The following is a 16,199-nucleotide window of genomic DNA, read 5'->3' as shown; positions in this document are numbered from 1 at the left end:
TAGATGATAAAAGTCAGTATTTTATAAATTTATAACGAATTGAAAAAAAAATTTGATCACGAGGCGGGACTCGAACCCGCATCCTTTCACGCCATTCCGGGGCGGATGCCTGACCAACACGGCCACTCGTGAGCCGCCAGAGCGATCGAATTTATTCTATTCTTTCAGTTTTATGTGTCTAAAGTCCCGCGCGCCATAAAATTAAATAAAGTAAAGCATTTGTAAGATATAAAACAAAAAATATCAAATTCAAAAGTCAGTATTTATTTTTTTCCAAATATCCCTACGAATAAAGTGTAGAAACGCAACGAAAAAATGTATGACACTGCTTCTATCACGCGGCTATACGCACGCGCTGCACGCGCATCCCACCGTCGCAAAAAAATTCCATAAAATCGTCGTGAAATATTAATATAAGCACACGCGCAGACAACTGCGTTTCCGCGCCCGTGATTATAAATATAAATTTATAAAGAATAAAAAAAATTCGATCACGAGGCGGGACTCGACGGCGGTGTGTCCCTTAGACACATAAAACTGAAGGAATAGAATAAATTCGATTGCTCTGGCGGGTCACGGAATTGGTCAGGCATCCGCCCCGGAATGGCGCGAAAGGATGCGGGTTCGAGTCCCGCCTCGTGAACGAATTTTTTCTATTCTTTATAAATTTATATTTATAAAGCATTTGAATGCCATAAAACAATAAAATATATCAATTTCAACAAAAAGGTCGTGCTCCATCGTTACAATATTGTATTCACTGAAAAGTGTTTTATATTGGTTGAGATGGTTGTTAATCATCCCAATAGATGGCGCGAGGTGTGTCCCTTAGACACATAAAACTGAAGGAATAGAATAAATTCGATTGCTCTGGCGGGTCACGAGTGACTGAATTGGTCAGGCATCCGCCCCGGAATGGCGTGAAAGGATGCGGGTTCGAGTCCCGCCTCGTGATCGAATTTTTTCTATTCTTTATTTTATATTCATGTTTCCGATTAAGTGTTGAAAGTGTGCAGTTGAGTGTTAAAAGTGAAAGTGTCAATTTAGATTAAGAAAGTTATTTCCTCACCAGCAGGCGCAGTATGCACTCTATACGGCGACGAGAAGGCGTTGGAAGCGCGCACTTTGACACGCACCTCGTACTCGCTGTCCGGTTGCAGACCCTCGATTGTGGCGCTTGGTTTTTGACTGAAATACGATAGGAGTTTATGCATGAATAAAATATGAATAATTACAGTAAATAATTTTTGAGGTGGGATGAAAAAGGATTTTTTAAGTAAAATGTCTTATAGTAGAGTGCCGTAAGGCATAAAAATGGTCAAACCTCGGAACCCAGGGCCAGTCAATGAATCTGTATATCAAGTATGAGACTGCATTATTAAAACCTCAAATAAAAAAGTTAAAAAAAAAAATTTGACCGATCTCGATTTACAACAATTTTTAACAACAATTTACTGAAAAATGAGAGGCGGAAGGGGGAAAAAGTGTTTATAGTGAAAAATTTAATTTTATTTGTAATAAATTACATGTGCAGAGTAACTTCAATGTAAATTTATTAGATTATCGTAAAAAATAAGTTACAAAAAAAAATTATCATTAACTAAACACATTGTTACATCATTGTACATTGTTGTCGTCGTCGTCGATCTCGTTGATATAGATTGTAGGTTGTTTTTAATTCTGCGAGTGAAAATTGACAATCATCATTTTCTTCAATATATTTGAAAATCTGCTCCATTGCTGCATCTACTTGCATTGTTACTGGATGAATTTTTTTCTCCCTCTGAGTCTGTTTTAGCGTTGTTTTTAAACGCATGCAACAATCCGCGTGATATTTAGCCTATTTAGTTCCCTGAGCTACTAAAATATCTAACACGCCTACAATTCTTTTATAAATATTGCGACAATATTCACTTTTGTCTTCACATATCAAACTTATATTTTTATATGCATATATGCATAATATAAATGAAAAACAAATACTTACAATTTATGCCACTATTTTCAAAGTTTTTAAAACTCAGTAATGTTCAGTAATTATTAACATTAATTTTTAATAAACAAAAATCTTAATATATATTATAAAGGCGAAAGTTTGTAAGTATGGATGTATGGATGTTTGTTACTCTTTCACGTAAAAACTACTGAACCGATTACAATGAAATTTAGCACACATATAGAGGGTAACTTGGATTAGCACATAGGATAGTTTTTATCCCGGAAATCCCACGGAAACGGGAACTATGCGGGTTTTCCTTTGCAAACGCGGGCGAAGCCGCGGGCGGAAACCTAGTCTGAAATAAATATTTTTCGGAACGAAAACAACAGCTACGTATTAAGTCTAGCAAGTTACAACGTGTACTATCCTGTGAGGGCCCGCCATGAACAATACCGAACAGCTGCTGTTATCCCCTCTATTCTCCAACCCGACCTTCATCGGTATATCTGCGGTCCCTACAGATCCAAGATCAAGTTTTCAAGTTTGTAATAGTAATTGTTCTTTTTAAAATATGACTTTTGACTAATATAAATCAATGAAAACTCCAAAAAATTAATAATTGTTTATAATAATTTTTAAAAAATTGAGAGCGCCAAAAAATTTTTTTTTAACATTTTTCTATATACTATTAAAAACATATTTTCAAGGTTTATATTAAGATTCATTGACTGGCCCTGGATTCCGAGGTATAAACCTTACGGCGCTCCACTATAATAGAGAAACAAATCTGTAAGAGAGGTATAAGATCAAAAAAAAGAATAAACACAAAAAATTATCTTATATTAATTGCTATAAATATTGAAAGAAATAATGTAATTTTGAAAGAAATAATATACAAAGCACACTTATAAAAACATACAATACTGGAGCCAAACAAAAAAATAATAATTAAATTAGGCAGGTTGCACTTATTTTGCAGTGGAAGAACGCTCTAAAATAGTGGGCAAATTCATATTTTTATCCAGTTAAGTATTAAGTAAATAGTATAATTTATCTTATACACATATAGCCACTCATTCACTTAAACTACCCACCTCTCCTGACACTCATCCGCGCCATCGACCCTGCGCACGCACACCAGGTACGCACTTGGGGCACCTTCACACCGCCACTGCAGTGTGAACCCGTGCTCTGATACTTCGCGGGCTTCCAGCTCGTATGGAATCGCTGTTGTTTCCCTGTTGGATTTGTTGTCTTTAGAAATATTATCATTTATAGGTTTATAAATAAAAATTAGAAAAGATCCGTGGGGGCAGTGACTAGCGATAAAAATCAAAATAAAATGATAGAGAATTAACTTTTTCCTGAATTGAATGACGAATAATGATCTTGTCTAAATATCCTCATCAGACGATTAATAATTTTTTTTAATATTTTGCTCATTAAAATTTGAGTAACAAAAGTATTTGACCACACACATAGTTTTCTACCTAATCAGAAAAGTTAAGAACAGAGCACACGTGTATTTAGAAATAATAAATCTTCAAGGGGAGTTACCATGATGTCTTAAAGTATTATTAATTCTGATGTGTATATGCACAGACTAATAATAATATACTACGTATACAATGTATATGGTATATGGGTATATGGGAATGTGTAGATGATAATGGAGGTTAAAGACAAAGCTATTCAGTTCGTCTAGTGTCATCACTTTCCCACACAGACATCATAGTAATCCCCTAGATTCTAGAACACGTATATTCAGAACTGCCAAGCCATTGTCCACGATGGCCCATTGGCGACCAGACCCTCACCAATCGTCCGTGTCCAGGCCAGCCGTGTCTGTACTACTCCACTCCACCAGGGACAGGTTCTGTGGCAGCCATTCCAACGTTCTCGAACCGAGCACTCGCACGTATTGATGGGAAGATGGTTCTGAAAGGAACAATTATACAAGATTATTTAAAATTAAAAAAAGCAAAAAAATAATATAGAAGACCTTAAAGACGAGATATAATTGTAACGAATGTTGAAGTAATACTAAACTTTTGTCTTACGATGTGCTTACGACTACAAAATCGATACCTGCCATTACAATGAATAAAATTATATTTTGAACATTGATGTAACTATATAATGTTTGTTTCTGCTATTAATGTTTTACTCTCTTTCTAACAACGTCATCTGGTTCCAAGCTAACTAAAGCTATAAAATAGAAAAGAAAAAATCCAAAAATGTACATATCACAAAATTGCCTATAAGTCAAAATGCCTAACTTTATGCCCTACATCGTTTCCCAACCTACCTTCAATAGTATAATTATACACGGCTCCATCCAATGTGACATTCGTCACGTGAGCACTTGCTGACGTGTCGTTAGCGAGCTGCAGTATCCACTGCACCACACCAGGAGTGTCGAACGCGAACTGTCTCCAGGAAACAAGGATACCGTCCTCTTGTTTTAGCAGTTTTATTGGCACTGCAGGAAAAGTATGATGAAATCAGTTAGGTTTGATGGGTATAGAAGTTTTATTGACATTGCAGGAAGAATTAAGTGGATAAAATTAGTAAGGATTGATGAGTTCTTCTTGGTTAAAATGGCTATCAAATATGCAATTCACAACAAGAAACATGTTTGTAATTCACACGTAGTAGAAATTATACTTTCAAAAATTGGCTTCAAGATGATAAGAAGAATGTATAATTTACCACGAATATAATAAAACACCGTATAATTGTTACTATCCATTGAGGTATTATACTACGTATAGAGAGGACACCACGAACAAAATTTGTGCGACAAGCGTGGCGGCGCGTGGCGGCTAGTGAGTCATACGCTTTGTAGATATTCTGCCTCTTATTACTTATAAATTCAAACCAATCAATGTAACAAATAAATATTGTTTATCTTATTAAAAAAATATGAATAAACTTATCAATTAAAACCAATCAATGTAACAAAAAAATGGTTTGAGACGATTGACTCTAACTCGTGTAACAAATAGTGTAGTAGCTATGTCCTCTCTAGTACATAGTACATAGTAACTCAATGTTCCTATCTCATTTTCTCCCGCATTAATACTTATTTTATGTGGCTTAGCTTTTTAATCTTTCTCGTTTCATCATCGACTTTTAACCCACTTTTCTGAACTATCAACATATCAAATATTTCTAGTTGCATAAAATGCTACACCAAAACAGATATAGTTCTCACCCCCCTGCCCCATACACACGACGCTCTCGGACATATCGCTGGCCACGTTCTTGTTGGTCGGCAGCGGGATGTACGCGCGCACTTGGAACTTGTACGGTGTGAGCGGTTCCCGGAGTTTCACCGTTTCTTGCGTGTTCGTGTGCGGTTGCTCTGTGCGCATGTTGCCCGGCTTGTCTGGAATGTATACGAATATAAATGATTGTGGGAAATAAGGTAAGAAATTAAAAGGCTGTATAGAAGAAGGTTATTACAAAATAATCTAATATCATGATGGTAAAATAAATATGTAGTATGTATATTGTAAAATTCAAAAATCAAGAACAGAAAGTTATTAGGAAGATACTTATTGATACAGACACTTTTTATCTTTTTATATAGGGAAACATAATATGGCCAAAGATTCTTTAAAACAGCAGCTATCAAGTTTCTTGCCGTTGCCTTGAATTTTATTTTGAGTTTGAGTTTCAGTTCTTGATATCTCACTTCTACTTTTTAATTCACATTAAATGTTTTGTGTATCGCCTATTTAATAATCTTCAGGATCATTCAGAATTTGTTTATTTCCTTTCATTTATCCTACTAGCCCGCCCTAACCCGTGGGACATGTTTACGTTTTCTCTCAATAGGAACCATCCTCGTAAAGGAATATTTAAAAAAAAATTACAAAATCAGTTCAGCCGTTCTCGAGTTATGAGCTTACCAACTAAAATATATATCCCATCCTAAAGATTATCTTCCATATCCACTACCAAATCAGTTCAGCCGTTCTCGAGTTATGCGCTTACCAACTTAAATATAGATTTATCCTATCCTAAAGATTATCTTCCATATCCAATACAAAATCAGTTCAGCTGTTCTCGAGTTATGCGCTTACCACCTAAAATATAGATTTATCCCACCCTAAAGACTATCCCACATGTTTCCAACCCACCTCTGGGCGCCGAGTCCACAGTATACGCGATCACCTGACTGGCGGCAGGACGCCAGCGGAGCGCCACAGCCGCGGGGCCTGCGGGCGCGCACTGCACGCTCTGCGGGGCCGCAGCCCCCGGGCCCGTCACGTTCAGCTCCCCCCATTGGGACGCTATCGATATACCATTCGACGCGAAACATTGGTACACGCCTGGAAGTAAAATTGAATCATCATCATCAGCCCATATACGTTCCCACTGCTGGGACACGGGCCCCTATGAGGGTAAAATTTAATATATTATATAAATGATATGTGCAAATACATATGTGAATTCTAAAATTAGATATCACATCAATATTTTATGTGAAAATGTACCACCAACGTTGGTTTAAATGCATAAAAGATTAATTACTTCGTCAACATTTGTATTTATCTACAAAAACAAATCGAAAAATATCCTGTATAAAACTACTGTACCTACAAAATACTATTCGACGGACTGCTTGATGCGATTATGCAAGATTAAAAAGAGAATTCTTCCAAACGTCTTTACGTTTTAAAAATATAATATATTAATTTTAATTGCTATAACGAGTTAGATCCTGCAAAAAAAGAATTAAATAAAATGAGTAATTCTTACCTGCATCGTCGGAAGTAACTCCACTGATTACCAACTCGATGCGCTTGCGGTCCGCTGATGTTCGTAAATTTATCTGAAAATAGGGATTCATTTATAATAGTCGAAATGGGTTATTGATTCTGCTGAAATGATTATGTAAGTACGTGATGATGAACGGTAAGATGGTCTAATGTTAAAAAAAATAAAGTCTAATGTAGAAAAAAATAAGATTATCAGTTTGATAAATATAATTTTCTGCCCATTAGCTAAGAAGATTTTAGAGTAAATGATTTAAAACAGAGAACATTAAATATAAATTTGATAGGAACAAATTACGGGATAAAAATATAACTTTATGACCCATCAGACACTGGTTTGTTTTATCTGGTTTGTTTTTACACATTCATACATATTCGGGCTTTTTTTAAGTATTTCTTCATCTTTATAAATATTTTCTCTATTCCCAAGTACCCACCCTGCCAGCCAGCTGCAGCAGCTCAGCATCCTTGTACCACGTAATCTTTGGTGCTGGAGTTCCTGTCGCCGTGCAGTTGAACCGCACAGTACTGGCCCTCATCGCCTCCTTGGAGACAGGTGGGAGCGTGATCATAACCGGCTCCGTGTAGGTCACGTTGAAAGTCTGGTGAACGATAGTATGATATATTATGTATATGTTACCGGAAATGTATGAAATCAAGGAATTGTATACAATTCCTAGGAAATGTATACAATTCCGATACCATTTAGGAAATGTATAAAATATTGTTTAAAAAACTATTTAATGCATGCATATCCTAGGAAATATATAATCTTCCTACGAATTGTATACAATTCCTATATCGTATTAGGAAATGTGTAAAGTAAATGCTTTCTGTAATAAAACACGTTGTTATTTTTTTTTATTATAGCTCTTATTGATACAATCGGGTAACAGTCATACCGTAAAATTGTAATAATATTATGTTCATAATATTATTATCTTCGATCGTTCGATCTTCGTCGACGGAGCCCCGCTTCGCGGGGCTCCTATTTCTGTGTAGTTTTTTTTTAACAAACCTAACCTAACCTAACCTAACCTAACGGCTAACCTAACCTAAACCTAACCTAACTTTGAGGGCGAATATCTCGGCTATTTTTGATTTTAGAGAAAAGTTGTTCATATAAAACATGCTTATATAAGCGTAATCTTTACGATAAAACAATAATAAATAGGTGTTATAATGACACCAACTCCATCAAAAATTTTTTAAGTCCTGCGCCCCCTTTGCTAATTGCTTTAGTCCAACCCTTGCCTGCGACATATTATCAATATCTTAAATGTTTTACATTTCCGATAGCTATTTAGGAAATGTATAGATTTCCTAGGAAATGTGTATAAAATAATTTATTTCACACATTTCCGTACGATTTTAGGAATTGTATACATTTCCTAGGAATTGTATACAATAACGGATTACATACATTTCCTGTAACATATGTATAAGTTACATATTATGTAAAATTAAATTGTAATATTGACATGATTTTAAAAGAGCAACTTTGGAGTTTCTTGCCGGTTCTTCTCCATAGATACTGCTTTCCGGATCGGTGGTAATTGTTAAAAATATGTAATGACGATTCGAAAGTGCTTCTAAAAGAAGTCTAATTGAATAAATTAATGTTTGAGTTTGAGTATTGTTTATTTGGGAGGAGTTTCCATAGTGTGTAGTAGTTGTAATAAAATAAGAATGTATTACGTTAAAAAAACAAAACAAAATCATATACCTAGATATTATTACAGTATGGCTATATGCTACAGCTACAGCAATCGTATAATGCTGTTATTGATTCTTTTTTAAGAAATTTTAAATATTTTAAACGGATTTTAGAAGAGATGCACAGTGCCAAGGCAAGGTAAATTTATCTCTGTAACAGACATTAATCTATCCCATATCCTTACCAGCTATACTGCTAGAGGTTCGTTTGTATTTAATTTGTTATCTCAATACTACAGTCTACAATTTTAAATTATTATAGTTGCAAAGAGATGTGCTGAAATTAAGCACTTATTTCCAGTTGGTTATGTTTTTAAGCACTTTAGGCATTAACATAAAAGCAAGAAAAACTTAAAGTAAACCTATTCCTTTGGGACACTCTTAAAAATTTTCTATTTATAAAGCGCTTTACATAAAGACATGACAAAGTATCAAATTCGGATCTCTTATAAATTTTCCTTTATGGAGGAAATAATAAACCGCGCTGTAATTGATACCTACGACATAAAATTAAACTTACGACCAAAATTTTGAATTTTAAACGTCTAACTATTTGTTCGTATTTTGTGAAAATTTTCAATTTTTTTTTTCTTAATTACATTACGTTATATAAATTAACAACCCTCGAAAACACATTTCAATGTTGTGATGGGGGATTTCAACGCGAAACTGGGCAAGAGAGGTGATGATGAGTTGAGAGTGGGGCAATTTGGATTTGGGCAGCGCAACCCGAGGGGCCAGAGGCTCGCTGAATTTTTGGAGAAGGAAGGACTCTTCATGATGAATTCCTTCTTCCAGAAATCTCCGCACAGAAAGTGGACCTGGATAAGCCCTGACGGTAAAACGAGGAATGAGATTGACTTCATCATGACAACAAGGAGACATATATTCAATGATGTTTCTGTGATTAATAGGATAAAAACCGGTAGTGATCACCGAATGGTAAGAGGCACATTGAATATAAACGTGAAACTGGAAAGGTCTCGCTTGATGAGGTCAACTCTTCGACCGTTCCGCACCCAAATCCAGAACCCCGAAAGCTTTCAACTCGAGCTCCAAAATCGCTTTGCTTGCCTAGGCGATGACGTATCTGTGGACGATCTGAACAACAGGCTTATCGAAACGATTCGTACGGTAGGGTTGCATCACTGCAAGACACCCCGTCGAAATCGGTCCCAAAAACTTTCCACCCATACCCTCAAGCTCCTGGAGGAACGACGCTCCTTACTACTGCATACTTCCGATGATGCGAAGTCATATAGGCAGCTCAATAGACGGATTACAAAGTCCTTGCGACACGACATCCGCCTCTTCAATACGAAGAATATTGAAGAGGCGATACAGCGGAATAAAGGCACAAAAGTGTTCGCAAGAGATGAGTCTATTGGGCAAAGCCGGCTGACTAAGCTGAAGACGGATAGTGGTAAAGTGGTGTCGTCTCTACCAGAGCTACTAGGAGAGGTTGAGAAGTTTTATGGACATCTTTACACCTCCGTTGCTAAGCCTGTTGCAAGTCCGGCGAAAGATCCTAGAGCCCGACTAACCCGACATTACACCGAAGATATCCCGGACATCAGCCTGTACGAGATTAGGATGGCTCTCAAACAGCTTAAGAACAACAAGGCGCCGGGTGAGGATGGAATCACCTCTGAGCTACTGAGAGCGGGTGGCAAACCAATCCTCAGAATGCTACAGAGGTTATTCACTTCCACCTTACTCGAGGGCACTGCGCCAAAAGCGTGGAGCAGCAGTATGGTTGTCCTCTTCTTCAAAAAGGGAGACAAAACCCTGTTGAAGAACTACAGGCCAATATCACTGCTGAGCCATGTTTATAAGCTGTTCTCGAGAGTCATTACGAATCGTCTCGAACGCAGGCTTGATGACTTCCAGCCTCCCGAACAAGCCGGTTTCCGAAGAGGCTTTAGCACCATGGACCACATTCTTACGCTGCGGCAGATTATACAGAAGACGGAGGAGTATAATCTGCCATTATGCTTGGCGTTTGTGGACTATGAAAAAGCCTTTGATTCGATCGAGACTTGGGCCGTATTGAGGTCTCTTCAGCGTTGCCGCATCGACTATCGGTATATCGAAGTGTTGAGAAGTTTGTATGAAAACGCCACTATGTCAGTCCGGGTTCAGGAGCATTGCACAAAGGCAATTCCTCTGCAGCGCGGGGTCAGACAGGGAGATGTAATTTCTCCGAAACTGTTTACCGCTGCTTTGGAAGACGTCTTCAAGCTCCTGGACTGGCAAGGATTTGGCATCAACGTTAATGGCGAGTACATCACTCACCTTCGATTTGCGGACGATATCGTAGTCATGGCAGAATCCCTGGAAGACCTCAATACAATGCTCGGTGACCTCTACAGAGTTTCACAACAAGTGGGCCTTAGCATGAACATGGACAAGACGAAAATAATGTCAAATGTCCATGTTGTGCCCACTCCGGTATCAGTTGGAAACTCTATTCTCGAAATTGTTGACGAATACGTTTACCTGGGACAAACAGTCCAATTAGGTAAGTCCAATTTCGGGAAAGAGGTCAATCGTCGAATCCGACTCGGCTGGGCAGCGTTCGGGAAACTACGCAACATCTTTTCGTCCAAAATCCCTCAGTGCCTGAAGACGAAAGTCTTCGAGCAGTGTGTGTTACCGGTGTTGACTTACGGATCTGAGACGTGGTCCCTAACCGCGGGCATGGTGCACAAGCTTCGCGTCGCTCAACGAGCTATGGAACGGGCTATGCTTGGGGTTTCTTTGCGTGATCGAATCAGAAATGAGGAGATCCGCAAAAGAACTAAAGTCACCGACATAGCCCACCGTATTAGTAAGTTGAAGTGGCGTTGGGCTGGGCATATAGCCCGCAGAACCGATGGCCGTTGGGGCAAAAAGGTTCTCGAATGGCGACCACGTACAGGACGTCGCAGTGTGGGACGGCCCTCAACGAGGTGGACAGACGACCTGATCAAAGTGGCGGGGAGCCGCTGGAGTCAGGCCGCTGGTGATCGGTCATTATGGAAATCTTTGGGGGAGGCCTATGTCCTGCAGTGGACGTCCTAAAAGGCTGGAACGGATATAAATTAAATGTGTTTTATATCCTAGTTTAATCCAGTGAAAACCGGGTTGAACATATATCAAGTATACTCTAGATTTTTTTTTTAATCAATAATTTTTATCCCATTTAAATCCAGTGAAAGCCGGGTTCAACATCTAGTATACATATTTTATTCAGTTATCATAATATAACCTTCCTGTCAATTCCAGGAATAAAATTGGAGGCTCGTAATTCGGTAACTTGTCAGAAGTTTGCAACAAAAATAACAGGAAGCAAGGAAAGTATAACGAACACAATTATTACAAACATTATGAAAAGATCTCCCGGCGGTAACGTTCCGCTTCCGTAAGGTACATTTATAAGAATAAGAAATCGTATTTATTTTTAACGAGGCTCCCTCGAGGCCCGGGACCTGTTCTTACATAACATTTTTTGAGACAACTTATTTATGACAAGCTTCTACCCACGTATTCTACCCGATAAATTATAGTAGGAAAAAACTCTTATTTTAATTTTGGCCTGTGAAAATTGAGTATAAATTGTATAAACGGATGATGATAAATCTACACAGACAGGTAAAAATTGTTGTTTTGTTTTTGAGCTGGAAATTTAAATTGGAAAATTTCTAACGAATCATTTCACACGGAAACACTTAGAAATAAATCATATTATGTACATATTTTCCAATACTTTTAGCTAAGTTGACTTAAAACCTCCCTTATTGAAGACGGTCAATAATTCCCGCGAGTTTATCACAACTGTTAAAGAAAATTTACATAATTACCCGGGATAACATTTTATCTTACGTTCACAAAGCTATCCGGTTGATAAATTTCTTTTCTGTTTAACAATTTTGAAAGAATTTTGCGACATTTTACCGTGGGAATATGGTATTTATAGTTTCAGGAGTTTATGTTTTGCAAATTAAGTTATAAATAATTATAATGTTCGGAAGGGAAATAAATAGAATAAAGGCTAAGTAGGGATATGATATTTATTACAAACCTTTTTAATAATTTTACCAACGATTTCCTTTTATTATTAGCCAGGGTACCCTTTGCCTCACTATATTTTTCAACACATAGAATTGCACAATAAAAAGTAAATCTTATCCTATTTTTCTCCAAACTAATATTATCTTCAACACTCTGACCCTTTATTTTTTTAACATATTTCAACCTTAGAAACTATTTAAAATTCTCTTCTTTAATTCCTTTAACATACCTTAACCACATCGCTCCTCCCCTCCACGGAGCAGGAGTAGACCCCAACCTGGTCATCATCCAGGCTGACCAACTGCAGCACCTCCTCGCTGCTCTCCAACTCACTGGTCCTACCCCCAGGGGGTGTCAGCTCCCAGATTAACTGGAATTTTGGAAAAGATCAACTACAGTGCACAAATTGCTTATTTTATAGTACTACTAGATTTCCGCCCGCGGCTTCGCCCGCGTTTGCAAAGGAAAACCCTCATAGTTCCCGTTCCCGTGGGATGTCCGGGATAAAAACTATCCTATGTGTTAATCCAAGTTACCCTCTATATGTGTGCTAAATTTCATTGTAATCGGTTCAGTAGTTTTTACGTGAAAGAGTAACAAACATCCATACATCCATACATACTTTCGCATTTATAATATTATAGTAGGATAATTCTTCTTGAAAATCGCATGCCAAAAACACACGCATCAATCTATAATAGTTAATAAATAAATATACCTTAGGTCTTGGCCACCCTGTGACAGGACACGCAAGTTTCAAGTTACTCCATCTTGGCCTGGCCACTTGTGCCTCATGCTTCACTGGTAACAGCGCCGGTTCCTCATCTGACGACTCCTGGACTTCCACCCGACCTGGTCTGCTGTATTTCGTCTTGTCCGCGTTTGTGTTTGTTGCTATACATCTGTTGAATTAAAATAATAATTAAATCATTAGCTTATAATTATTTACCTGTAATTTTATATCGGATATTATTTTAAAGTTTACAATAACTTATAATTATAGTGATGTAAATGATCTTGAAATCTTTATGACAAAATAGAACTGAAAAAATTCGCAAATCTGTATTTAAATGTTGAAACGAACACACACATCCCAAAATATTGTTAGAAGTTCAATTTCAGTGCATTGATTATTATTATTATAGCATTAACGAATTTACAAATTGAATAAATCAAAATAATTGAGAAAAAGCCCTTACTTGTACACTCCAGCATCTTCTCTCGTTACGTCTGTGATCAGCAGCTCGTGTTGAAGCTGATGATATCTGCAATACAAAGAATTTTATTTATTTATTGAGACTTAAATAACAATCGGCGGCCTTATCGCTAAATAGCGATTTCTTCCAGACAGAATTTTGTTAAAATATTCAACTGAAAAAATTAATCTTGCTACATTTCAACCGTATGAAGGTGCAAGTATACCAGAAAGCTGATATTTGATCGGTTATTTTCTAAATAATTAGAAAGAAAGAAAGAAAGTATATATACGCATACAAGATAGCGTTTTAGGTAAACAATTTCAAATTCTGTGAATGTAATAAAAGTTGAAGAAACAAGACGAATTGGGACAAACTTAATAACTAAAAAATATTTTACGAAAAAGTCCCAAAACACATAGAACCACACAAGTGAACTTTTGGTATGTTTTACTTCGAAAGCATTAAAAAGTTAACAATTCTGTCACCAACAAACCTCAAGCGTATCTAGTTTAATATAGGATAGATGTCGCGAAAAGAAACAAAGTCCTAAGTAACTACGTGATTAGAATATTTAGTCTATTACTAGGACACATTAGAAGTCGTACTAGACTGAAACGTAGTTTACTAAAAAGAAAACCTTTCAACAAAGTACCACAAAGTTATTAAAATAGAAAGCTTTAGTACTGGAGCAAATAGTTATCTATATAGTATATATATATATATATAACTCAAAGGTGACTGATATAGTGATCTATCAACGCACAGCCCACACCACTGGACGTATCAGGCTAAAATTTGGCATGCAGTTAGATGTTAGACGTAGGCATCCGCTAAGAAAGGATTTCCCAAAATTCTTGGGGGAACGGGGAAAAACGGGGATGCACGTACAAAGTCGTGGGCGGAAGCTAGTTAAGTAATATGAGCAGAGACTGAAAATAACGAGTAAATTAAAGAGATTCCATCAAATAGTATCATAAATGAATAATAAAAATTAGAAGCTAAAACAGAAACAGATCTTTTTCAATTGGTAAACGAAATAAATCTCGTTATTCTAAGTATAAAATATCCTCTTTTTATGATAAAACTAATTTATTTACTGCACCCAAAATCAATAGGATTCCCGAAAATGAAGAGGTTTTGTTACATCAAAGGTTTTTCTTCGTAATACGGAAACTTCGGGAGTAACAATTTTAGCAATTTTAGGATATGAGAAAGAAATTACAGTACAATTTTTGAAATGTGATTGGTAAATGCCGATTCAATTTGAATATTTTTTAAGATCAATTCTTCAGTTACATACTATACATTTCTAAAGTTTTTATGTCTTAACTTTATAATCATTTAAGCACTGTAACAGTCGCATATGATTACATCGGTTATAGCCTGCATAAAAATAGCTCGAATTATTAGGTATTTCACCATCATAAAGGAAGGCATAAACCTCTAAGCCCTAAGCTTTTGGCAAGTGATCTCTCACTCATCGAGATCATCCATTGTAGACCAATGACTAAGCGAATCTACAACTAAATTAATAATGATACAACTCTGTTTACGCAATATAATTGTGTCAAGTCTATCCCTTTGTTTATATTTGAGATTTGTCTGCGTGGCAGAATTATTAACATCTATATTATAAAGAAAATATACACGCCGAATTGAGAACCTCCTCCTTTTTTTGAAGTCGGTTAAAAAACAAGTTTCATACCTTTTTCTTCGGACGTGTTTTAGTAACTTACCTAGGATTTTCTGGAAGGGTTTCTCCATTCTTCTTCCACGTAATAGTGGCGGGAGGACCTGAACCGATGCTGCAGGCAATGGATAGAGGCTGTCCGAGCTTCGCCATTACATCATCAGGTTGAGATGTAAACAGTTTGTCCATATCTGAAATAGATAAATGGATTATTTTTTTATTTTTAGTAGACATACGTTACTTTAGTATAGTGCTTTGTACATCATCAGCCCATATAATATGTACCCACTGCAGGGGCCTTCTACGAGGGTCCAGCCATAATCCGCGCAGGCCAAGTGTGAATTGGCAGTTAACTTTTATTTTAAATAACGACCGATATCGTGTATCAGAATATATTTTATAGACATGCACATGATAATGGATTTATTTTTAAGGGAAAATCAATATAATTGACAAGTCACCTAATGGAAAGTATTGAGTGCCCATTTTCACCCACAAAACCAGCGGCATTGTGAGAGTAGCCAGCATTTGAAAGGTATTTACTTTTTGACCCTCAATAAATATTTTTGCTAACATTGCGTTCATATATTTAGTATAACATTGGCTTTATATCTTTGAAATCGTGTAACTGATAACTATTAAAACAATTCTAACATAAAAATATTATTTCTTTGTACTTTCAATCCTGACATCCCTGTTTAGATACGTACATATTTACCATCAAACAAAGGTTGATCCAATAGTCAATATCAAAGATTATTCCGACATGAACCATTCCTGAATATCCAATTGCTTTCAAATATAAATAGAACTCG

General features: G+C 36.7%; 1 protein-coding gene across 1 annotated transcript in view; it reads right to left on the bottom strand.

Moving 5' to 3' along the window:
• The window catches only part of LOC123695173 (protogenin A-like), a 106,823-nt gene that overhangs the window by 11,804 nt on the left and 78,820 nt on the right, over positions 1 to 16,199 (bottom strand). The window contains exons 4-15 of the mRNA XM_045640933.1: positions 15,431 to 15,575; positions 13,695 to 13,760; positions 13,214 to 13,397; positions 12,725 to 12,865; positions 7,164 to 7,328; positions 6,710 to 6,782; positions 6,088 to 6,279; positions 5,157 to 5,330; positions 4,248 to 4,421; positions 3,757 to 3,877; positions 3,034 to 3,177; positions 1,070 to 1,188 (exon numbers count right to left, since the gene is read on the bottom strand). Of these exons, the coding sequence (XP_045496889.1) occupies positions 1,070 to 1,188; positions 3,034 to 3,177; positions 3,757 to 3,877; positions 4,248 to 4,421; positions 5,157 to 5,330; positions 6,088 to 6,279; positions 6,710 to 6,782; positions 7,164 to 7,328; positions 12,725 to 12,865; positions 13,214 to 13,397; positions 13,695 to 13,760; positions 15,431 to 15,575 (1,698 nt within the window). The remainder of the gene's footprint in view (positions 1 to 1,069; positions 1,189 to 3,033; positions 3,178 to 3,756; positions 3,878 to 4,247; positions 4,422 to 5,156; positions 5,331 to 6,087; positions 6,280 to 6,709; positions 6,783 to 7,163; positions 7,329 to 12,724; positions 12,866 to 13,213; positions 13,398 to 13,694; positions 13,761 to 15,430; positions 15,576 to 16,199) is intronic.

Source organism: Colias croceus, chromosome 10 (genome assembly GCF_905220415.1).
Source record: "Colias croceus chromosome 10, ilColCroc2.1".
Lineage (NCBI taxonomy): Eukaryota > Metazoa > Arthropoda > Insecta > Lepidoptera > Pieridae > Colias > Colias croceus.
Note: the sequence above shows the minus strand (reverse complement) of the source record. Positions and strands in the feature narration are given on the sequence as shown.